General features: G+C 42.9%; 1 protein-coding gene across 1 annotated transcript in view; it reads left to right on the plus strand.

The window, feature by feature from the left end:
* Positions 1-21337, plus strand: part of Plxnc1 (plexin C1) — a 146583-nt gene that overhangs the window by 43211 nt on the left and 82035 nt on the right. Inside the window, exon 6 of the mRNA XM_010629224.3 lies at positions 16179-16293. Coding sequence (XP_010627526.1) covers positions 16179-16293 — 115 coding nt within the window. The remainder of the gene's footprint in view (positions 1-16178; positions 16294-21337) is intronic.

The raw sequence follows: 21337 nt of genomic DNA on the forward strand, positions 1-21337 counted from the left end.
GCTTGATTCTGGAGTAAGATGAAATGTAACTCAGCCTCAGATCTGTGACTCATGTTAAGCTCCCAGTACCATTCAAAATTAGGAATTCTAAAGGGGGATGTTTTCTTACAACTGTAGAGCATCCCACTGTGTTTATTTTAAATGTCACAGATTTATTTAGAAAAAATAATTTATTTTCTCTGTTGAGAAGGTTGAACTTTCTTGTATTCGTGTCTAGAAAGTGGATGGGGGGGGACAAGAAAACTGTCTTAACTTCCTTTTGATCGGGTGTTAAGAATAGACATCCAGTATAAGCAGATAAAAAGCAATTAGATAAACAATGAGCTCTAAAAAGTCTAGTATTTTATTGTTGGAACCTCAAACCCAACCTGTGCTGAATTGTGTGTGTGGGTGGAAAGTGAATTTTTGCAGGCTGAATATCTTGGGTTTGGAAGCAGTTTCTCAGTTTCTCCCATATTGAAAAGCATAGCACATGTGTTCAGTTATGGATTTCCACAAAGCTGGCAATCCCAAACCAATGAACGGGTGAGGTTCCAAAAGTTCATTTGCAAGTTTGTTTGGCACGCGGAGTGCATTCTCCCATAGAAACAATGTCATAAATTAAGGATTGATTCCCAAGCCAGCACACAAAATCCCATTTATTTAATTTCAACAAATATTTGTTGAAGACCTTCCAAGAGCCCCATGTGGGAATTGAGATAGCTTAGGTGCTGTTGAGAGAAATCAGATGCCATTCTTGGCTTTAAGGAATTCACATGCTGACTAGGGAAGTGGGCCTGTCAATGGCTAACCTTCATTCATTCATTCATTCATTCAAGCATCCGTCCAATCGTAGCAGTTTATCAGCCACCTATGATGTCTGATGTCCGGAGCGCTGTGCTCAGGGCTGGAGATACAGTTCTTTCTTCTTGACATGGAGTTTGCCATCTAGTGAAGGATTCAGATGTAAGTGACCCGGTCGAATGTTTGCTTCAATAATACCACAAAAATAAACAAGCCCCACATTCTTATTTGCTTCGCTTGCTCATGGGTCCAGCTTTCAGCCATGGGGTTCTGTATCAAGCTGCAAACTAAATTCAGATCTCCTCCACAAGCTGCCGCTCCCCATTCCGTACAGACTCTTTCCTGTCAAGACAGCTGCTGAATGCACAAGACACCAAGCTAAGCCCTGCAACACACTCAAAGGCCCTGCTTGCAGCATGTTTGCAGATCCACAGCTAAAGCAAGCCACAGTATCAGTGGGGTAGGGAAATATACTAGGCTTACTCTAGGAGGAGCACTGCGAAATGATACAACAAAGGGCTATATGGCCGTGTAATTATAGGCAGGAGGGATTGAGAGGCTGAAAACAATGCTCCAGTAAGCAGAGGAGCTCAGTGAACTGGAGGGTAATAAGGGCTGGCATAGAGGAAGTGTAGATTTCATGGGGCACGTGAAGAACATTTAACCCAAAAAGACCAAGTCAGGGAGGACCCCTGGAGTAAGGGAGATCTGGCTGAACCTGCTGTATGGGCAGATAGCAGGTCTGAAGGAGGCTGGGGGAGGTGGTCAAGGGAACAGGACAAGGAAGGCCGAGAACTTTGGAGGAGCCTGGCCCGAAGCTCAGAATGGACACACATGCAGGACACAGGGGAGTCGGGAGGTGAGGGGCATGGTAAACAGGACAGACAAGGGGCATCTCAGGCCATGTTAGAGAACCTGGGCTTTGTTGGAAGGACCTGAAGGAGCCACAGCAGGGCTTGTGTCAGAAGAGTGGAACAGATGAGCTGTGTTTCAGAACAAGCACCCTGGGTGCAAGGGGGATTTGAGGAGACGCCATTGGACACCAGCACATCGCAAGTGGATGTAGACCAGCAAGAGACTTGGGGCCCGAACCAGAGTGATAGCGAGAGGAAGGGAGTAGATTTGAGAGCTCTTTGGTAGATAGCACTGGCAGGACTTGGTGATTAATTTGATTCCCCCTTGAGCCTGACACATTAAACATAGGCCATAAGATGAAAAAGAAAATATCAAAGTGACTTTTGTTTTCAAGCAAAATGTATTTTTTCTTCCTTGATCTAAAACCTCACAAAGGAAATAAAGAAATGCTACCCAAACATCCTGGATTGCTCCAGTGCCCTGGGCACTAGACTAGGCTCTAGGTTGGAGGCCAAAGGATGGGCACACATGTTGGATGGGGTAGGGGGCTCTGACAGGTGCCAGAGCTGAGTCTCGGAGCTGTCAGTGAGTGAGGTATCCATCTCTTATCAGCAGGGCAGGGACACTGGTGTTGATGTTACAGGGAGAAGGAGTCACAGGCACCTGGCTTGGGGGGACCGAGGTGTCACTTACCAAGCAGGAGGTAGGAGAAATGGCTTGTTCTAGATGCACACAACCAGGGTGTTGACTTCTACCTTGGCAGCAGAGTAAAGATCCTAAAGTCAGCATGGTTGGGATGAAATCTGGGCTTCTGTGTGACCTAAAAATTCTTCTCTCCACCGTGCCCCATCTCCTCTTCTATAAAGCAGGATTAATGGTAGCACCCACCCTAGTGTGTTGCCAGGAAGCTTAAACAAGATAAAGTATGTGAATTCCAAGCCATAGTGCTTGGCTCTTAGTAAGTGCTAAGCTAGGGTTAGCAATGGTGGGAGCCAGGGAGGGAGCCATTAGTTGTCCCCAAGGTTAGGAAAGGCTTCCAGAAGAGGTAGTCTTAACGTCGTGCCTGAAACCCGAGGTGACTTTCACCAGAGGAAGAGGGGTGGAGGTACTTCAGGCAGAAGAACCCAGCACAGTGAGAGATCTGTTCAGGAAGTGGCAGACTGGATTCTGTTGTTAGGACAGTAGCTCTGCAAGAAAGGGAGGGAGGGAGGGAGGGAGGAAGGGGTGAGGGTGCTAGGTGGGACCAAGATGTGAAGGGCTCTGCTTAGACTCTATTAGCTTGTTCTGGGAACTCACAAAGCGCTGTGAACAAAGGACTATGTCATGAAAAGATTGGTGTTTTTGAAAGATTATCCATATTTCAAAGCATTAACTTAACATCAGTTGTACTGATTCCCATCCCTACCCTCCCAGGGCCACTTGTGTCCAGGACACTTTGTAAAGAATGCATCCTCTCACATCTCTTCCTGAGTCATCTACTTGGTGGCCGTTCTTCTAAACGTCACATGCTTCTCCACCTTTCCCAACATCATGCTTTGCTCTCAGTCACATGGTAGACTCAGGGCTGGGTCCTCTTCAGAAAATGGGCCATGCAAGAAAGGCCACACTTGCCCATGTTGTCCTGTCTACCCTACATGAGTGTGCATAAGGCGAGTACAGAGCCCCCAGTCATGCTAGTTATGCGGTGTCTGGATGCCCCTCCTGATTAATTGCATAAGTTTAATGTTTGCTCCATATTCTTCTTTGTGTTTCTCCCATGGTAACAGTTGGAAGACCTGCAAGCAGCTCCTGTACCTGTTTTGAGGTCTTTGGCTGCAGTGACTCGGGTGTTCTACACACAAGGCAGGGAAAGGGGTCATTTCTAAGTTTGGCCTGCAACAGGCTCTGTGCCTCCCTTGCTGTTGGACTCATTGAAGTCTTGGGAGAAACAGAGGGGACTTTAACACAGGGGAGAAACTGCGATCTGATGCTTCCCAGGGTAAATAGCTGGCTGCAAATACATCCCAGCACTTTGCTCTCTCGTCTTGAGGTCGCTCCTGTAAAAGACACATTCACCAAGCTCCCCAGAGCCCGTCATTGGTCCAGAGCTTCCATTGCCCCAAAACTGGACCATACCAGTCCAGGATGCACACTGCTTGTGGCTGTGTTCCTCTGAAGGCCTAGTGAGTCTGTTCTCCACATTAATAGGTGGCTGTGCAGCAGAGAGGCCGCTGTGGGCATTTCTGTAGCCAAATCCAAGGGGGAGCTTTCTGTGCCTCCTAATGCAGGTGAAGGACACTGCATCGAGTGCCTTGAGTGCCTGTCCTCTGTGTGGCACATGCCAGGTTCCACTTCACAATCCTAGTACCCTACCAGGGCAGAACTGTTACCACCCCATTGTGCAGGTGAGAAACCAGGCTGAGAATGTGCTGGGTCCCCCATTGCTGCTGCAACAGATTACCACATACATGATAGTTGATGGTTTCAAACAAGAACGTAGTATCTTGCAGTTCTGGAGGTCACAAGTCTGAAATGGTTTCACGGGGCCAACATTACATATTGGCTGGATTGTGTTTCTCCTGCAGGCTGCAAAGAGAATGTTTCCTCACCTTTTCTAGCTTCTAGAGCTCCCTGCATTCCCTGGCTTGTGGCTTCTTCTAGAATCTTCAAAGCCAGCAGTGTAGCATCTTTAGATCCCTCTGGCTCCCATCTTCTCTGACTCATCCTTCCTTTGCTGAAAAGGATAACACATCCCACGGACTAGAATGTGGACATCTTTGGGGCCATTATTCACCTTCCAAAGATTACATGAGTAGTAAAACCACTTTTCATAGTGGGGCTTAGCTGTAATTTCCAACCCCACTTTTACCTGCCATTTCAGGAAAGGGGAAGAGAAATAAAAAAAAGACATTATGGTAGGGGGAGGAGAGGGGAGAGCCTGGAGTACCTAGACCTTTCACGATAACTGATGTATGTAAGAGACGATGGAGCTCAGAGTCCACTTGAGCTGTAGTAACCCTTATGCCTTGAAAGTTCAAGTATCTGCACATCCATTTAACAAATTTGCTTACAGGGTACTGGGGATGGAACCCAGGGCCTTCACAGTGAACTACACTCCAATGTTTTTTTTTTTTTCTTTATTTTGCAACAGGGTCTCCCTGAGTTTCCCAGGCTGGCCTTGAATTTCCAACATTCCTGTCACCGTTTCCCAGGTAGCTGAGATTACCAGAATGCACCACCAGCCCAGCTCACTTAGCAGATATTTATTGAGCACCAAGTGTGTGTCAAACACTGACTGTCCTGAGCACTAGAATTCTCAGCACTCATAGTGAACAACACAAACTGAAACCCTTGCCCTCAGAGAGGCCCTGCTAGTGAGGTTTTTTAGTTTCCTGAGACTGCTATAACAAATTACCACTCAGCCGGTGGTGTGAAATGACACAGATTTATCTCTTTTGGTTCTGGAGGCCGGAAGTCAGCAGTCTTCCCTCTGACACCTCTCAGAAGTGACCCATCCTCACCTGTGCCAGCTTCTGGTGGCTCCTGGTATTTATTGGCTGATGGTAGAATCACTGTATCTTCTCTCAGTCTCACATGACCTCCTGCCCTGCATGTGTACAGATTTCTCTCTCCTTTCTCCTAGAAAAACACCAGTGGTTGCAGGCTCTAAGTTTAGGGTGATTTCATCCTGAGATCCAGAACAGTTGCACTTACAAAGAAATCATTTCCAATTAAGATGGCATTCAGAAGTTGGGGGGCCAGTGTAGGGAACACTATTCAACCGCTACACCTGGGGAGATGGAGCGTATAAAAGTCGAAAAGGAAATAGCGTGTTCAGTTAGGAATCAGAGGTATGAAGAAAAATAAAGCCAAGACAGGAATGGGAAGGCTGTTACAGGCAGGGGAGGTTACAGTCCTAAACGGGGCCAGAGGGCTGTCCTGGAGGGCCTCACTGGGCAGGGACGTCAGAGCCAGCTTTGATGATGCCCCCCTTCCAAAGTTACGACGCTATTTAGCAGAGTGGCCATGATGACTGTTTTGGGGCAGATGATTGTTCTAAGTTGGCCTTTATTGTTCCTCCTTTCTTTTCAGTCTAGGATGTGTCCTTGTGCAGATCCCAAGCTTGACTGTGCGGTGACACTGCTTTACGGTCCAGTGCTGCTCTAATGACAGTGACAATGACAATAATGGGATCTGGGGGCAGCCCCTCCTTCTTGGGCGAGGACCCCATTGCGCCGACTAATTGTGTAGAGGCAAGTAGGGCAACTATCTGTGGGGTAGAAGCAGCAGGGAACAGAGAGGAAGATGCTGTTCCGGCCTTAGGGCGTCACAGAATTACCCTGGCACAGCTGAACCTGTGGATCCAGGTTACCAAGAATGCTGGAAGGGTTTCGGGGTGGGGTGGGCCTCTAACACTGGGGGGCTCTGGGGCCAGCCTGGGTCCCCCAGGGTCCTCCTCAGCTATTAGAGGAGCTGTGGTGTAATCCTACTTATTGCAAGGCAGAAGGTGAAGGGGAAATAGAACTGTTAAGGGGCACAGCTCCACCTTGGCAGACACTCGGCAGTGCTTGGCATGGGGAGGATTCTCACCTTTGCACAGAAGCCAGTTTGTTTGGTTTGTTTGGCTTTTAGTAGAACTGGCAACTGATGTCCTCTGACCTCAGCATCCAAACCACAGTACTTTTCTGCACCATCCCTTTAATTGGTGCTCTCTGTCTTCTACCAAGCCCCATTAAGAACACTCCTTGTAGTAAATATATGTTTTTAATGGAATAGATTTTTTTTTTTTGCAGTGACCTTATCTCAAGCATCATGCACTCTCATAAGAATGTATTGATTGGCTTTTAAAAATTCCTGAAATGTTTTCACTTGTCCTGTGACTTAGTGTTTGTCCTATTCCCAGAAACTCTGCTGCATCTACACACACGGTATTCAGATCTGCATCCTGAAGTCTACTGGCTCTTGGTTTTTTATTTTGTAACATTTTGTAATGGTTGAGTGTTTTTGTTCTGCTGTCTGGAGCTTGCACCGTTGAGCTTGCACCATTTTTCATGGCTAAGAATGGGACTTGATACTCTCTCAGGAGAATGGGGAGGTGTTATTGCCACCTGTTTATTGGTGGGGAAACTGAGGCCCACAACAGCGAAGGAATGTGTTCCCAGTTACATAGGGACCGTGAGAGACAGCAGTTTGAAACTCAGGACTTTCTGATTCAAAGAGCATTATTTTTCTGTTTTTATATCCTTGCTATCTATTGTTTATCTGTCCTTGCTATAAATGCCTGCTCTAAACTCTTGTGTTCATGGTCCGCATTTGAACATAAAAACACCAAGTTTTAGTATACTCACCACTACTAAAGAACTGCATGGGGCAAAGGCCACAGATCCCTCTTGTGGGAGTGTTTCAGTCTGAGAATGTGTTTTTAAGTGTGCTAAATAGCTCCAAGTTTCAGGACAAAGGCCGGTTTTCCACCACTAGTTAATAGGCCAACCCAGTGAACAAAAATCAATGAAACAAATTATGCTGTTATCATGGAGACATGGACAAGAATTTAGTTACTTTAAAATTGAATTCTTACTCCACTTGAGCTAACCTTTATTGAATACCAGCCTTGGGTTAGGCCATGTACTAGGCTCTGGGGGAGGCAAAGATGGCAGAGGCTGTGTCTCGAAGAAGCTCTGAGGTTCCTGTGGGAAGCGGCCACCAAACAAGTGCTTTAATAACTGTTCCTCAAGGCATGAAGAAGTCCCAAAGAACACATTAGTCTTGGAAGGAAGGAGAGTAGTGATTAAGACTCTTCCAAGAAGCCTTGAACTCTTTCTGCCCTTATACATAAGAAAGGCCCAGTGACCGCTGGGCTGATTTGTGTACTTCCGCCGCAGGCATCTGGTCAACCTTATTGTCCAAGTGCCTTTCTTATCACTACCATTTTGTGTTTGTTTGACTCATGTCACCCTCTTTATTTTTCTTAAATTTTCTGTTTCACTGCTGAAGCATTCCTATTATAACTCCATGACATGGGAACTGTATTGTTTGCATTTCTGCAGGTAGAGAGACTGAGACACAGAGACGACATATGTCTTGCAAAGTCACCAGCTTGTTACTGGTAGAACTCTGCTCCCCAGCCTTCACTAAATTCTAGCCAGGCTGGTCTATTTAATCAGTTCTGTGCAGAGACTGTACGCAACTGAGCAGAGAAGCTTCGCATATGCTATTCCTGCTGCTCAGAATGCTTTTCCCACTACTCATGATGTTACCACATGGCTTTCTTCCTTCATCTCTGAGCTGAAGCACCATATTTCTTGCCCAAGCCATCTAAAGTAGGCTCCTTCCTACTAGAGCTTTGGTTTCTGCAGACTTCCCTCAACTTCAAATTATTGTGAGTGGTTGTCAGCTTGCTTGGCTTTTGTCTGTGTGCTACACTAGAATGTAAGCCTGGGCTTATTCATTGATATGTCCTCAGTGCCTACTATGGTCTTTGGTGTCAGATGGGCACCTGATAAATAGAATGAGTAAATATATGTAGAACGAGTGCCCGGTGGGGTGCCTGGGGAGCTTGCAGCCTTGTCTGAGGAGCAGGCCATCCTCCACTTGTGCAGGGCTCTGTGTCTACTTAGGGGCACATGCTCAGTGCACTATGGAGCCAGGGGAAGAATCTTCCAAGAAGATTCTCAATCACTTTGCTTGGAGACTGGAGAGACATCACTGGAGAGGCAGAGCTGAACTAGACCTTGAGTTCACTTTTATTTCACCCAGATGTTGCAGGCCCCAGGACATTCTGGGCAGGAAGAACATCACCGTGCTTGGAAGGGCCCAACATGTGTGTGCTGCAGGTGTGTATCAGACGCCAGGTGCTGTTCACTAGATATCAGAGATTCACATTTTTAGGAGCTTGCAGTCTAGGTAAAGAGACAGACTCATCAACCCACTATTACCCAGGGATGAGTTTGGAGGGAGGGACCAGAGATGAGCATAGAAACACCTGCTGTAGGCAAAGAGTCACGAAAGGCACTTAGGCAGGGGTTTGGTGCAGGTAAAATGGTGCAGCTGGAGATTCTTGGCATGGGGTGCTGTGATCAGCTATCTGCTAGATGTCTGTGTGGGTGTGGATCAGAGGCACTGGGGGCTGCAGGAGCCAGGTTACAGGTAATAGGTAAGAATGGCGTGAGAGGATAGCTTAGAGCAGTGATGGCGAACCTTTTAAAGGCCGAGTGCCCAGGGTGCAACCCAAAACTCACTTTTGTATTTTCCAGCACTGCTGCTTTCTGACCATCACATGGCCCATGTGTGTGCTGTTATCTGATGTTCCACTGCTGGGACTGTGCTGGGGCAACTTCGCTCCTGTGCCAACAGAGGGGACTCTGTGTGCCCGCTGCAGCACAGGTGCCACAGGTTTGGCACTGCTGGCTTAGCGGATGCTTAACAATTGGGTACAAAGTCTACCCAAACTACCCCAAAGTCAGTTTTCTAACTTGATCTGCCACCTTGACTATTGCTCATTTGACAAGACGGGGCAGTGTTTCCTGGAGTAGTTTCTAATCCCTTGGGACAACGCTCTTCAAAAAAAGTCGAAGATGATGCTCCATTTATTCTTGTCAGAAAGTTCCAGTTTACAGCAGCATATTTAAGGCTCTGAGATGATTTTCAGCAGAGAAAGTTGTTCAGTTTCATTTAACTTATGTTTTCTAATCTTGTTGGCAACAGAACCCCACTTTAACATTAGCCCCCTAACAACCCGAGGAACACACTTCCAAGAAGACTGAGAAAGGGAATGGAATAGAATTTATTTTTTCCTCTCTGGCCATGGCCTGGGGGAACCTATTTAGTGCCATCTCGGTGTTTATGATGGGACAGCTCTAATACAGTTTCTGAGCAGCTTGATAAAGCAGTACGAGTGCAGGCATCAGAACCAGACACCACGCTCACTAAGCTCCTTGTGCCTCAGTTTCTTTATCTTTGACATGGAAGTGGTAACGCTGAAGCCTATTCCATGAAGTGGCTGTGAAGATGAACGAGTTTATCCTAGAAATCCCTAAGAACAGTACTGGAAATGAGGCACTGGGAAGGTGCTGTAGTTTAAATGTTTCCCCTAAAGAGCATGTGTTAGAAACTTAACCCACCCATGTAATACCCTCCTGAGGGGATTCATGCCAATCATGAGAGGGCCTGAGGGTGCCAGCTTGATCTCTTGCTGCCTGGCACATATGTGATCTCTTGCCTTTTTCCCTTTTATTGCGAGCACCACAGAAAGAAAGCCAGATGGAGACCCTTCAGCCCTGGGCTTTCTAGCCTCCAGGATTGTAAGAAATCTATTTCTTTATAAGTTAGCCAGAGAAATATAGTGGCATGTCTTGTAATCCTTGCACACGGTAAGCTGAGGCAGGAAGACTGCACGGAGTTCAAGGCCAACATCGACTACATAGTGAGTTCAAGGTGAGCTGTACTATATAGCAGCAAGACCTTGTGGAAAAAGTAAACAGATAAATAAATAAACAACCCAGTCTGTGGTACTCTGTCATAGCACCATTAACTGAATTGAAACAAAAGGACCCCGTCAGTATTATTAGCTATTGTAAGAAGCAATGTAGGGTAGTAGATGAAGATGTGGTCTTTGAAACCACGCTGCCTGGCTTTGTGTCTCAGCTTCTCCATTTACTAACTCTGTGACCCTTAGGAAAGCAATATGGGGCCTTCTGTGCCTCCATTTCCCCTGTCTGTGTAGCAGGGACAATTATAGGAACTACTTTATAGTTTGTTGTAAAGAATAAATGAATCAAGTCATGTGAAAAGACGTTGCCTGGCATGTGAGATGTTTTTGCTCTTTAAAAGTCGCCCAAATTGTCTCTGTTATTAGCATAATTTCATCATGTAGACTGACTTACAGCTCCAGTGATGAAGATCCAATTTTTCAGCTTTCTTAGAAAGCTATTTTGGTCTTATATTTTGGCATTCCCTTTTCCCCGACTCCTAGGGCCTTTAATTCAGAATTTAGCATGGCACCGTGACTTCCTGTTCATTTGTCTCATGGTCTGGCAGTTGTAATGAAAGTCCCTTGATTCTGGAGGCCCCCTGGTCCCTCCTTTGAGCTCTGTACCTTTCCTAAAGATGCAGACAACGGTTTCAAATCACCTAGCAAAAGATCTTGGATTACTCTTGCGGGGAATCCGTCCCCCAGCACAAATGCCATCGCCTGTGTGAGAGAAGCTGCATCGTTGGCTTGTTAAAAGTTTTCTGATATTGCATCGGTGTAGAATCTTTGAAACAGGTCACACTCCCCCACATTTGAGCCAATTACCTGATATTTAGTTATCAGATTCCTTCAGGGACTGTCTGCTCTTCGGGAACAATTAGATTAGAGGATGCTGATGAAACTCCAGTGGCAGGAAGTAGAAGTTACATTTCTGAGTTCACAGTTTCTATTTCAAGGTTGAGTAAGTGATACATTTTGAGTAAGTGATACATTTTTACTGAGAGATTTTGGCCTAATAGAGTCAGATTCTGAAGGTTCCCCCTGCCCAGCCTGTGGGCATTTATTTCGCCTGTCTGGCACTTTCAGCCCCCTCTCTGAAATGCCTCTCCCTGTCCTTTAGGTTGGCATGAAAACAATTAATAATTTAAACCATGCCCATTAAAAAAATAGAAATGCTGTATAAATACAATACTGTAATAATAAATTTAAAAGTCGATCCAGCTGGGCACTTTTCCCAGACTACCAGCTGAGCAGAAACAAATAAGTAAAGAAGAAGAAAAAACTGCTATATAATGCAAATGGCTGCAACCTTGTTGTTTTCTGCTCCTCTTTTATTGCAGACATATAGTATTGAAATTACATTATGGATAAATAGGTTTTGTGGTCTAACCTGGAAGCCTCATCATGGCTTATAACATTGTTCTATGGGTGAAAATATATTCCATGTTACAGATGGTTTGTAAGCTTTTTGCTTTTCTTTTTTCTTAAAAGCACAATAGATTTATAAGTCTGGGGCAGCCTGGAATTTCAACCTGTAGCTGGATGTTTTGTATTTATTATTGACAGATGAGAACTCTTGGAGTCCCCGCCTCTGCCTTGGTCTCTCAGAGCCTTGCTACCCTCTTCATTCTGCAGATTCTGCCTCACCTCTGTTTTCTGATCAAGGGGCCGCTGTCCCTGTCTTGTCCTATTCCTTCCCAACCCCACCCTCCAACCACCATTGAGCCTCCAGGGAGCCAAGACAGGGATGGTGGCCCTTTGATCAGAAAATAGCATCTATGGCGGTTGGGGCCACCGGAAGCCATGCAGCTGAGTGGCTGAGAATGTGGCTCTGAGGTGAGACTTCTGCTGCATGGCAGCTGTGTCACCTGGGCGTGTTACTGCACACCTTTGGACCTCTGGTTCAGCCCTATACAGTGAGTTTGTGAGAGCTCTCAACGCTCACAACAATGCGTGGCACAGAGTAAATGCTCCCTCCGTGCCGTTGTTTGGTGGGGTAGTTATTCAGGGATGTTATGGGCTGAGCCAATTCCCACATAATCAAGAAGTGAGCTCACTGTATGAAAACACTTTCTGAATTTCAAACAGCAACCTTAGAAGCAGTTGTCTGGAACCTTCCTATTTCCCAGTTGGGGCCTGGATAGATTTGGAACATACTTTTTTTCTGAATTGGTGATCCGGGTGGTCATGTCCTTATATAGTTAAGTGACAATATGAAACTATTTTATTGAATTATTTGAAATAAATTAAGTTCTAATTTTACAGCAATCTAAAAAGAACAGAACTCCTTAAATAGTTTCATGCACTTGTTTCCACATATAGTGTTTTTCACCTAAGGAAAAAATTTGTTTCTTCAGCTTTTTGGTTTGAGTTTTTTTTTTTTCTTTTTGGTTTGAGTTTTTTTTTTTTCTTTTTGGTTTGAGTTTTTTTTTTTTCTTTTTGGTTTGAGTTTTTTTTTTTTCTTTTTGGTTTGAGTTTTTTTTTTTTCTTTTTGGTTTGAGTTTTTTTTTTTTCTTTTTGGTTTGAGTTTTTTTTTTTTCTTTTTGGTTTGAGTTTTTTTTTTTTCTTTTTGGTTTGAGTTTTTTTTTTTTCTTTTTGGTTTGAGTTTTTTTTTTTTCTTTTTGGTTTGAGTTTTTTTTTTTTCTTTTTGGTTTGAGTTTTTTTTTTTTCTTTTTGGTTTGAGTTTTTTTTTTTTCTTCATTTTTGTTTTTCTTCAAGCAATCTCTTCTTTGCATTTGGGCAGATTCTGTTTTAAATTTGTAAATAGGTTTGTGTCTACCTATTGTCTTTTTCATGTGGGCATGACCTCTAACTGGAACTAGAAAATTAAATATTGAGAGAGATCTTCAGGCTCAGATGGACCCTACTGTGCTTTGAACATGTCCCCCACAAAACAGGTATTGGAGTCAAAGTCCCCAATGCCACAGTGCTAGAGGTGGGGCCAAATGGGAGGAGCTCAGGTGGTGGGGCTCCACCCTTGTGGAAGAGTTACTCCTGGTGAAAAGAGGGCTTGAGGCTGGGCACCTGATGCCCACCCTTTGCCGTCTCTTGCTGTCTACCCTCCACCATGAGCTGATGTAGTAAGAAGACCCTTGCCAGGTGCAGTGCCCTCAACTATGGACTACCCAGCCTCCAGAACTGTAAGACATGCATCTCTGTTCTTTATAAACAATACAGTCTCAGGTACTTGGCAATTGCAGCACAAAACAGACTAAGAAGGATCCTCAGAGGAGCAGGAGGCAGAAGTAATAGCAAAAGCACAGAAAACAAATACCCCTCTGCCATTTTCTCCAGAACGCATCCTTGCTGCTCTGCCTCCAGTCCTGTCTGTGGCCTGAGGACCTCGAAGCGAAGCCAGTTCAGCAATAGCACCTCCAGGGCACTCCCTCAGGGCCCAGCCTCACCAAGAGGTGTGGCAGACGAGGAGATTTTCATGTCATTTGTGCTGAGGTGTTTGTACACTGGATCATGGCTCTTGCTGATACACAAGGATCAGAGTGATAGCTTTCAAAAGGGATCTGCTTTTGATTACTAAAGTGTGGGAGCTATAGAATGTGCTCCCCCCTCCTTGAAGAATTTGAATGTGTGAGTAATGTGCTGTCATGAAGATTTTACAATCTGCAATATTTGGGAAGTAATAAGATACTGTTGTTGGTTGACCATCTGGTTATACATTCTTGGTATCACAGTTTGCTTTTTATTTTTTAATTCATTTTCTACTCCCGAGAGGCAAGGACTAGGAATTTAGAAATTTCAAAGGCAGCTTTTTTTTTTAATATCCAAACAAGGAATTTGTGTTTAGATGGTTATCATGGTTGGATTTTTATTATCACCTTATGCAGAATAAGAAATGAAAGGATCAATTTTTTTTTTCAAAAATCAACCAACCTCAACTCCTAATTTGATCCTCAGATTCAAACTTTTAGCTTATGTTAAAAATAGTCTCTTTGCCATAAGGAAGAGTCAGACATAAATCAAAGCTCTAGAGAGAAAAATCACCAGTGGAAAGGACCTGTAGAGATTTCATATCTCATGCATTCATTCAAAAATACTTACTGAAACTTTAGATGAGCATATCATGCTGAGAGACATAGGGATTTGCTAAAGAGACATTAAAGATGCTCTCCCTTTGAGGAGCTTAACGCTTTCTTGGGGAGAAATGACAGAGACACGTGAAGTAGTTAAGTTGTAATTCGAGGCAGCATGTGATTAAACAGCAAAATGTGTGGTTCTGACAAGAAATGCTATAGGAATTTAGAAAAGAGAGTGATAACTCAGTGGTACTACTGCTTTCTGCCCACAAATTGGCAAATCGTAGTTCTGTTTGTATGAAATATCTTACACTTGTTTTTTTGGCAGCCTTAGGCCTTGACTCCCAGGCAGCATTAAGAGCCTACAAAAACATTTGTACTCTAGTCTCTCTAGAATTGGCTTAAAAAAAATTTTTTTTTCTTAGAGGCAGAGGAAGTGCCTTATACAAACCCAGAGTGCCCAGAAGAGGCAGAGAGTTTTTGACACTCATGATCTGTTTCAGATACAAAGAAGGACTCAGCCTAGTCATTTTCTCAGCGTTTGAATGAGGCAGTTCTTGTCCCTCGGTTTCAAACTCTCCCTGACATTGAAAGGCGGTTTAATTTGAATTTAATGTCCATGACGGACAAGTGAAGCATCAAGGGTCAGATAAAGTCATAGCTTTGGAGAACTGCTAATGAAAATCCCTTGGTTACGGTTTGGGGTGTGGGGGAGGGGCACGAATGTGCTCACTGGGAGTGGGGTTCCCCAGTGGGTGACATGCTATGCTCTTGTCATGTTGAGGATGACACTTAGCGAAACTCACCGACTTCCTGTTCTATATTTACCATATTAAATTAGCACAGAGCTCAAAGCCACAAGTCTCAATTCTTAAGAATTAAAGAGAAAAGAGGAAGAAGAAATAAAGTCTTTTTGAAGTCAAGTACACTATTGTATCCACACACTAGTCAGATACACTAAGTCACCATCCATGTCCACACCTCCCTCTGCTAGGGTCCCCTCAGGGACTTCCCGCGGCCCAATGAGGTCACCATTTGGTTACTTTTCAAGCCCGTGATTCATGTGTTTACTACAAACGTATACTAATCAAAAAACAAACGTGTGGGCAATAGCTCACAGCCCCTGCCTTTGAACCTTCAGTTTTGGAGAGGGAAAGACACCAGATGTTTTCTTCTATCGGTCCTTCTGTCCTTGAGACAGAGATGTTTCTTCAGCGGAATGCCCACCGAGTGGTGGGTCCTTGGAAGATAATGTGGCACTGGTGTTCATTTTTCTTGTCGGGTCGGTGGCCCGTCTGATGAGACAAGGGCTCCCTTGTTAGTGTGACCCGCGGTGACCGACATAGCAAGCGAGCCAGTGACCTCACTTCTCCGCTTCCGGGCCCGTGTTTATCAAAGCGATTCACCCTGCACACGGCTGAAAACTTCTTTGGGGCGTCCTCCCAGCTGGCTGACCCGGGATAGTAGCCTTGGAAATGTTTCACACATATCTTTTGATAAAATTTTGTGTCCAACTAAATAAATGTTCTGGAGCAGATGGTTATGGAATATCTTATCAAATTCTTGGGCACACTTTGCCCTTGAAATGTTTGCCATGTTTTTATGTAATCATGATACGGCAAAGCATAACATAGTAGCTTTATTATTTTTTTTTAACTCAAAACAAATTATACAGTAGATTGATATTCTGGGAACGAATTTCAAACCTAAAATGTATCCAGTGTGTAAATGCTTTCTTGGACTGTTCTTTGATAGGTATTTCTTCAAGGGCACTCTTGACTTTAGAATTCATGAAAAGACACGCTTTGGATATATTTGGGGGCTCAAGAGACCAATTTCAACACGTTGTTGACATTTGTTCCCTGCTCCTAGACATGATGGGAGGGGAAATCTGCTGTTTTCTTGTTGCTTTTCATGATTTTAGTGCCATGTTCCTATTCTCGTTCAAAATCAATAATCCACTGTACAAAGCATTTTGTGCTGAAGCCAAGTTTGAGAAAGTCATAACTAATGCATGTGTAGAGTTGCTGTTTTGTTTTGCCCTTTTTTTTTTCTTTTAGGTGTACTTTTAAAGAAGATTGCGTAGAGTCAAAGCACTTTGAAAACTGGCTGGATATTTCGTCTGGAGCTAAAGAGTGCCCTAAAATTCAGATAACTCGCAGCAGCAGAGATAAGGTAAGAGGAGAGATTTTCAATTGTTTGTCTCCTTGGTGTTGCACAGCTGATGCCAGCCTCCTCCTGTGTGTGAAGTATCCCTCAGCAGTGGAGTAGGCTTCAGTACAGGAGTCCGTTTGTTTTGGTGAGGAATGGTGAGTGCTTGTAGATGCCACCCACTCCTTTGAGGTGCTGTACCAAGTCCCACCACGGACTTGCCCACCTGGACTTTGTTATCTTGAGGAGCCAAAGATAATCCTCAGTATTTGAATTGAAACAAACATAGCTAAAATACATCTTGATTTTAAAAATAGAGAAAAATAAGTGCAGGCTTCTTTCTGGTCAACAAGACTCCTTAAATGTAGCTCGATTTGTGCTTCCTTTTCCTGATGCGTTCGGGCTTCTCAACAGCAGCCCTGTGAGGGTGGCTGCCAGCTATGTTGGTAAAGATGGAGAGTTGACCAGAGTGGGCGGGATTGCTGTCAGTGGGGTCCCTGGGCAAGCCAGGGGGCTCCGGGCATCCCCTAAGAGGAAGGGAAGCATCAAGTATGCTTGGGGTATTTTCTGATGTTCATACCAGCTCTACCCTGGCAGTCTCAGGGCTGTAAGAAGACTTTCCCTCCCTAATTATGGCTCTTGCTTTATGAATGATTGTACAGCATCCCCACCAGCAGCCAGTTGACCTGCCTGTTGAGCTCTCTGTGTTTTATTTGAATGCCACATTAACAAGGAAATGGGCCACTTTCCCTTTTCCCTTACACTTTGCCATTTCCATCAGCATGAACCATACCACTTAAGATGATTTCACATTCAATAAAGGAGAGCCAGAACATTTAATGAGTGATAAATAATAAAAGAATGGCACTTTCCAGTCATAACTGATCATAACTCATGGACTTAAAGTTACTTGGCTGTTGTCACTTTCTGTTGTCTTCCTGGTGTTGGGGAGGCAGTTTCCCAAGTCTTCATGCCAACCTCTGCCAGCACGGAGTCTGAAGAGATAGATCTGGCGTAAAAGACACTCAGGAATGCATGCATAGGCATGGCCAAATTTTTATCTCTTTTTGGTCTGAGAAATAGCTGACTTTGATATTAATGAAGAATGATAGAAAATCACCACAATCCTTGAATATTCAGGATTCTGATAAATGGTTACATTATGCAAGATTTTTTTTCTGTTGTCATTTTTAAAAATTTAAGGGCAATGGGCTGGGGATTTTCCTCAGTGGTTTTGTCACCTGCCTCGCAAGCTCCAGGTCGCGAGTTCAGTCCCTGGTTCCAAATTTAAAAAAAAAAAATTAAGGGCAATACTTTATCTCAGTGATAGTAGGAAGTGCCTTATAAGCGCTGCTTATGTAATTTGATTACCTATGTATGGTCTCACTAGTATGAATTAATTACCATTGATAGCTAGTCTGGAAAATGCTTACCACTCAAACAACCACAAGTGCTTTCTTCCCCACCCCAAGCAACACAATGGTTTTTGCTAGTTCTCATACAGTCTTCTCACATGGTGGTCACCTCACCAGTTCACCGCTGCTCTGGAAGCAAATGTAGTAAATTGACGAAAGGTATTCTGTGAAACAAACTTTGAACTGATTTTTTTTTTCCTTTTGGCAGTGCTGGGGATGGAACCCAAGGCCTCATATGTGCTAGGCAAGTACTCTGCCACTGAGCTACACCCCCAACCAGAGACTGATTCTTTTAATAGTGTTGATAAGACATGCGACTCCATCATTTATCACATTTTTTGCAAAATATATCCTACCTTTATGGCCATCTGTGACTTGCCTGAAAATGTCAGATCCCTGTCAGGCAGAGACAGTGGACTACCCTTCATAGGCCAAGTAACATTCTAAGTACCTTTGTAGGTGCAGAAAACCTCCACGATCACCAGAAGCTTTCTATACACAGAGCAGTTAGAACACTGTATTCCCCACCATCACTATGGGGTTCACGTTCAATTCTAGTTAGTCTAGGAAGGATGACTCTGAGGTTTAGTTGAGTAAAGATGGCAAGATGCAGAAAAGTATGCATAGCACGACATAATATTGATAAAAATGCCTATAGAATAGACTCTATAGGCATTTAACCATGTAAGTATGTATTTATTTATTGATTGGAGCATGGTGAACTGTATGGAAAAATTCAGATGCAATTGCGAGCATGGGCTGCCCTTCTCCACCTGTCTGAGGCGATGGAAACTGAAGGCAGCCACAAATGCCAAAAGAGGACAAATGAAAGGCTCACCTACGTAGACAAACATGAAAAGGGGTGTACGACACGGTCCCATTCTTGCCTTATATATGTGCGTATAGCTATGAAGATATTTAACATTAAGTAAAGATGGTTTATTCTATGAAAAATATAGAAGACATATACATGAAAGTATTTCCCCTAAAACAGCATGGTTCCTAAAGGAGAGCACGAGGACTATTCTTTTGCCAATCAGAACTAGAACAAAAGAGTTCACCATCACCAACGCTTTCAACATTGTTTTAAAATTCTTTTCCAGGGCAGGCCCGGGGATTTAGCTCAGTGGTTCTGCTGCCTGCCTCATAAGCACAAGGACCCGAGTTCAATCCCCAGTACCAAAATAAATAAATAAATAAATAAAATTCTGTGCAGGGCAATAAACAAATATACAGATAATTGCTGGAATGAAAGATAGAAAAATATTATTTGCTACTCTTAAGTGGTTGCCTATCTGTAAATCTCAACATATTAGCTTTAAAACTATGCTAGGAGATGGGGGTTTAGCTCAGTGGTAGAGCACATGCTTAACATTCAATCCCCCCCAACACTCCAAAAATGAAAAAATAAGAACAAAGCTACTCAAATGAATAAATTTAAATGAAAATGTTCAAAGAATACTCAAATATATTAAGTCATATTACATGCTAGGTAAAACAACTTTTAACTTCAACTCATAGAAAATCCCATTCAAGAAAACAACAGAAATAAATATTCAGGCATAAAGTTAAAGAGTACCGTACACACCTTTTATTTTAACCTTATTCTTACTAGGAGACACATATTGGAGACCCACACAGAGTGATTTTGAGCTTTGCAACAGCTTATCTGAAGCCATTATAGCTGATGAAAATCAGCAGAATAGTTGATTGTTGAGGCACTTTATAATTCATTATCGTGGAACCTTAGCAATTAAAAATATAAGCATAAATAAAAATAAAGGCAAAAATATAGGAGCTGTTTTCCTGGAAGATTTTTTAAAACATCTTGAATATGTCCAGATATATTCCATATTTCTTAGTGGAAAGATATCATAAGAATATCATTCTTCCCCACCTTATTTTTCTAGATTTTGTGTAATCCCAGTGAAATTTGAATAGGCATTTTCTTAAATTTAGTGTAACATTCATCTGGAATAATATAAACTGATAGTGTCCAAGATATAGTTTGTAAAAAAAGAGTTTATTTAGGCAAAATAAGTCTCATTAGATTGTGAACACATATAATGTACATACATATATAGTATACTTCATGTATCTGTTATTGATATGCATATCAATAGTAGTTCATTCCCTTTCTGATTTGAAAATAGTGGTATGGACTCATAGAATAAGCTCCAAAATAAATGTGAAAATATTTAAGATCAGATATTATAAAATAAGAGAAAATAAAAAAATATTTTATGGTTTACACTGTAGAAATATAGTGTAATTTATGTTTTACATTAAATAAAAAGTAAAAATAGGCCAATTAAAAATATGTACAAAAAGATAACTCAGAACAGAACTGAACTTCAGATAATTTTTTTCCAGATAATTTTAAAGTATGGTAACTTTCTTAGCTCTGAAGTAACGTAGCATCGAATAACAAAAGAAAAATACTTACGTACTTGATTTCCAATTTTTAAAAACCGTACAGTGAAAAATAAGAGTTAACTAAAGCACACAACCCAGGAAAACATTTGCCAGACTGATTATCAGGTAATAAAGCTGAGAAAAAATTAAGAGAAAAAAAAATCAAGATACCAAAAAGTAAATGGGCAAAGCATATATTTTCACAAGGGGAGATTCAGAAAAGTAAATATAAATATAGAAATATGTTCAACCTCACTAGTTATGAAATAAATACAAATTAAAGCAATAATAAGTTATATTAACATGCAGTATTGGGGATGCCAATTAGCACAACTTTTTGGGAAAGCAATTTGGCAGTACATTTCAAAAGTCATTAAAATATTCATTCTGTTTGAAGCTCTAATCCCAAGCATAGAATCCTGAGGAAGTAATTCAAAAGAAGAAAAAACCCTAAGCATGAAGATACTGCTGTTAGACCTGGAGATGACCAAACTGTTTAGCATGGAGGAGAAAAGTTAAATAAAATCTGGTACTCACAGGTCAACTTGACAGAATCGAAGACAGCAAGAGGTTCTTTGGACCCATCATGACTGCCAGCTAATTGATACTCCAAGTTTTCCATTCCCACTGACCCTTTGAGTCTTCACTTTCTCTTTATCTGGTTCATTTCAAGAAAAAGCCATCAAGATGGGTGTGTGGCACCCACTTGTAATCCCCATTACTCAAGAAGTTGAGGCAGGAGGATCACAAGTTCAAGGCCAGCCTGAGCAACTCTGTGAGACCCATTCTCAAAATTAAAAACAAAAAAAGCAAACAAAAAAGGTTGGAGAGGTAGCTCAGTGGTAGGGCCCTTGCCTAGCATGCTTCAGCCCGGGGTTCAACCTCTAGTAATACACACACACACACACACACACACACCCTCAGAGCTGTGAACTCAGTAAGGATTTCATATTGGGTTTATTAAGCCAAAGCTTCAGCTTTTAAACCATACCCACCTGAAACCCAAAGTCATTCCCAAAACACCTCCAACTCCATGACTCCTATCTCTCTCCTCCAAACCTGAAAAAAATATGTTGTCTCCTATTTTTAGATCAATTCCAACCAGCTTCTGCCCCACTGTTCCTCTGAACCCATCCTTGCTGAGGTCACTGGTGAACTCCATGTAGCTCTTCCAGCTAAAAGGTTGCCCTCTCACTTGGTTGATCGGTAGCACTCTTAAACCCGCTCTTGCCCTGCAT

Source organism: Fukomys damarensis, unplaced genomic scaffold (genome assembly GCF_012274545.1).
Source record: "Fukomys damarensis isolate Sample0158 unplaced genomic scaffold, DMR_v1.0_HiC HiC_scaffold_15, whole genome shotgun sequence".
Lineage (NCBI taxonomy): Eukaryota > Metazoa > Chordata > Mammalia > Rodentia > Bathyergidae > Fukomys > Fukomys damarensis.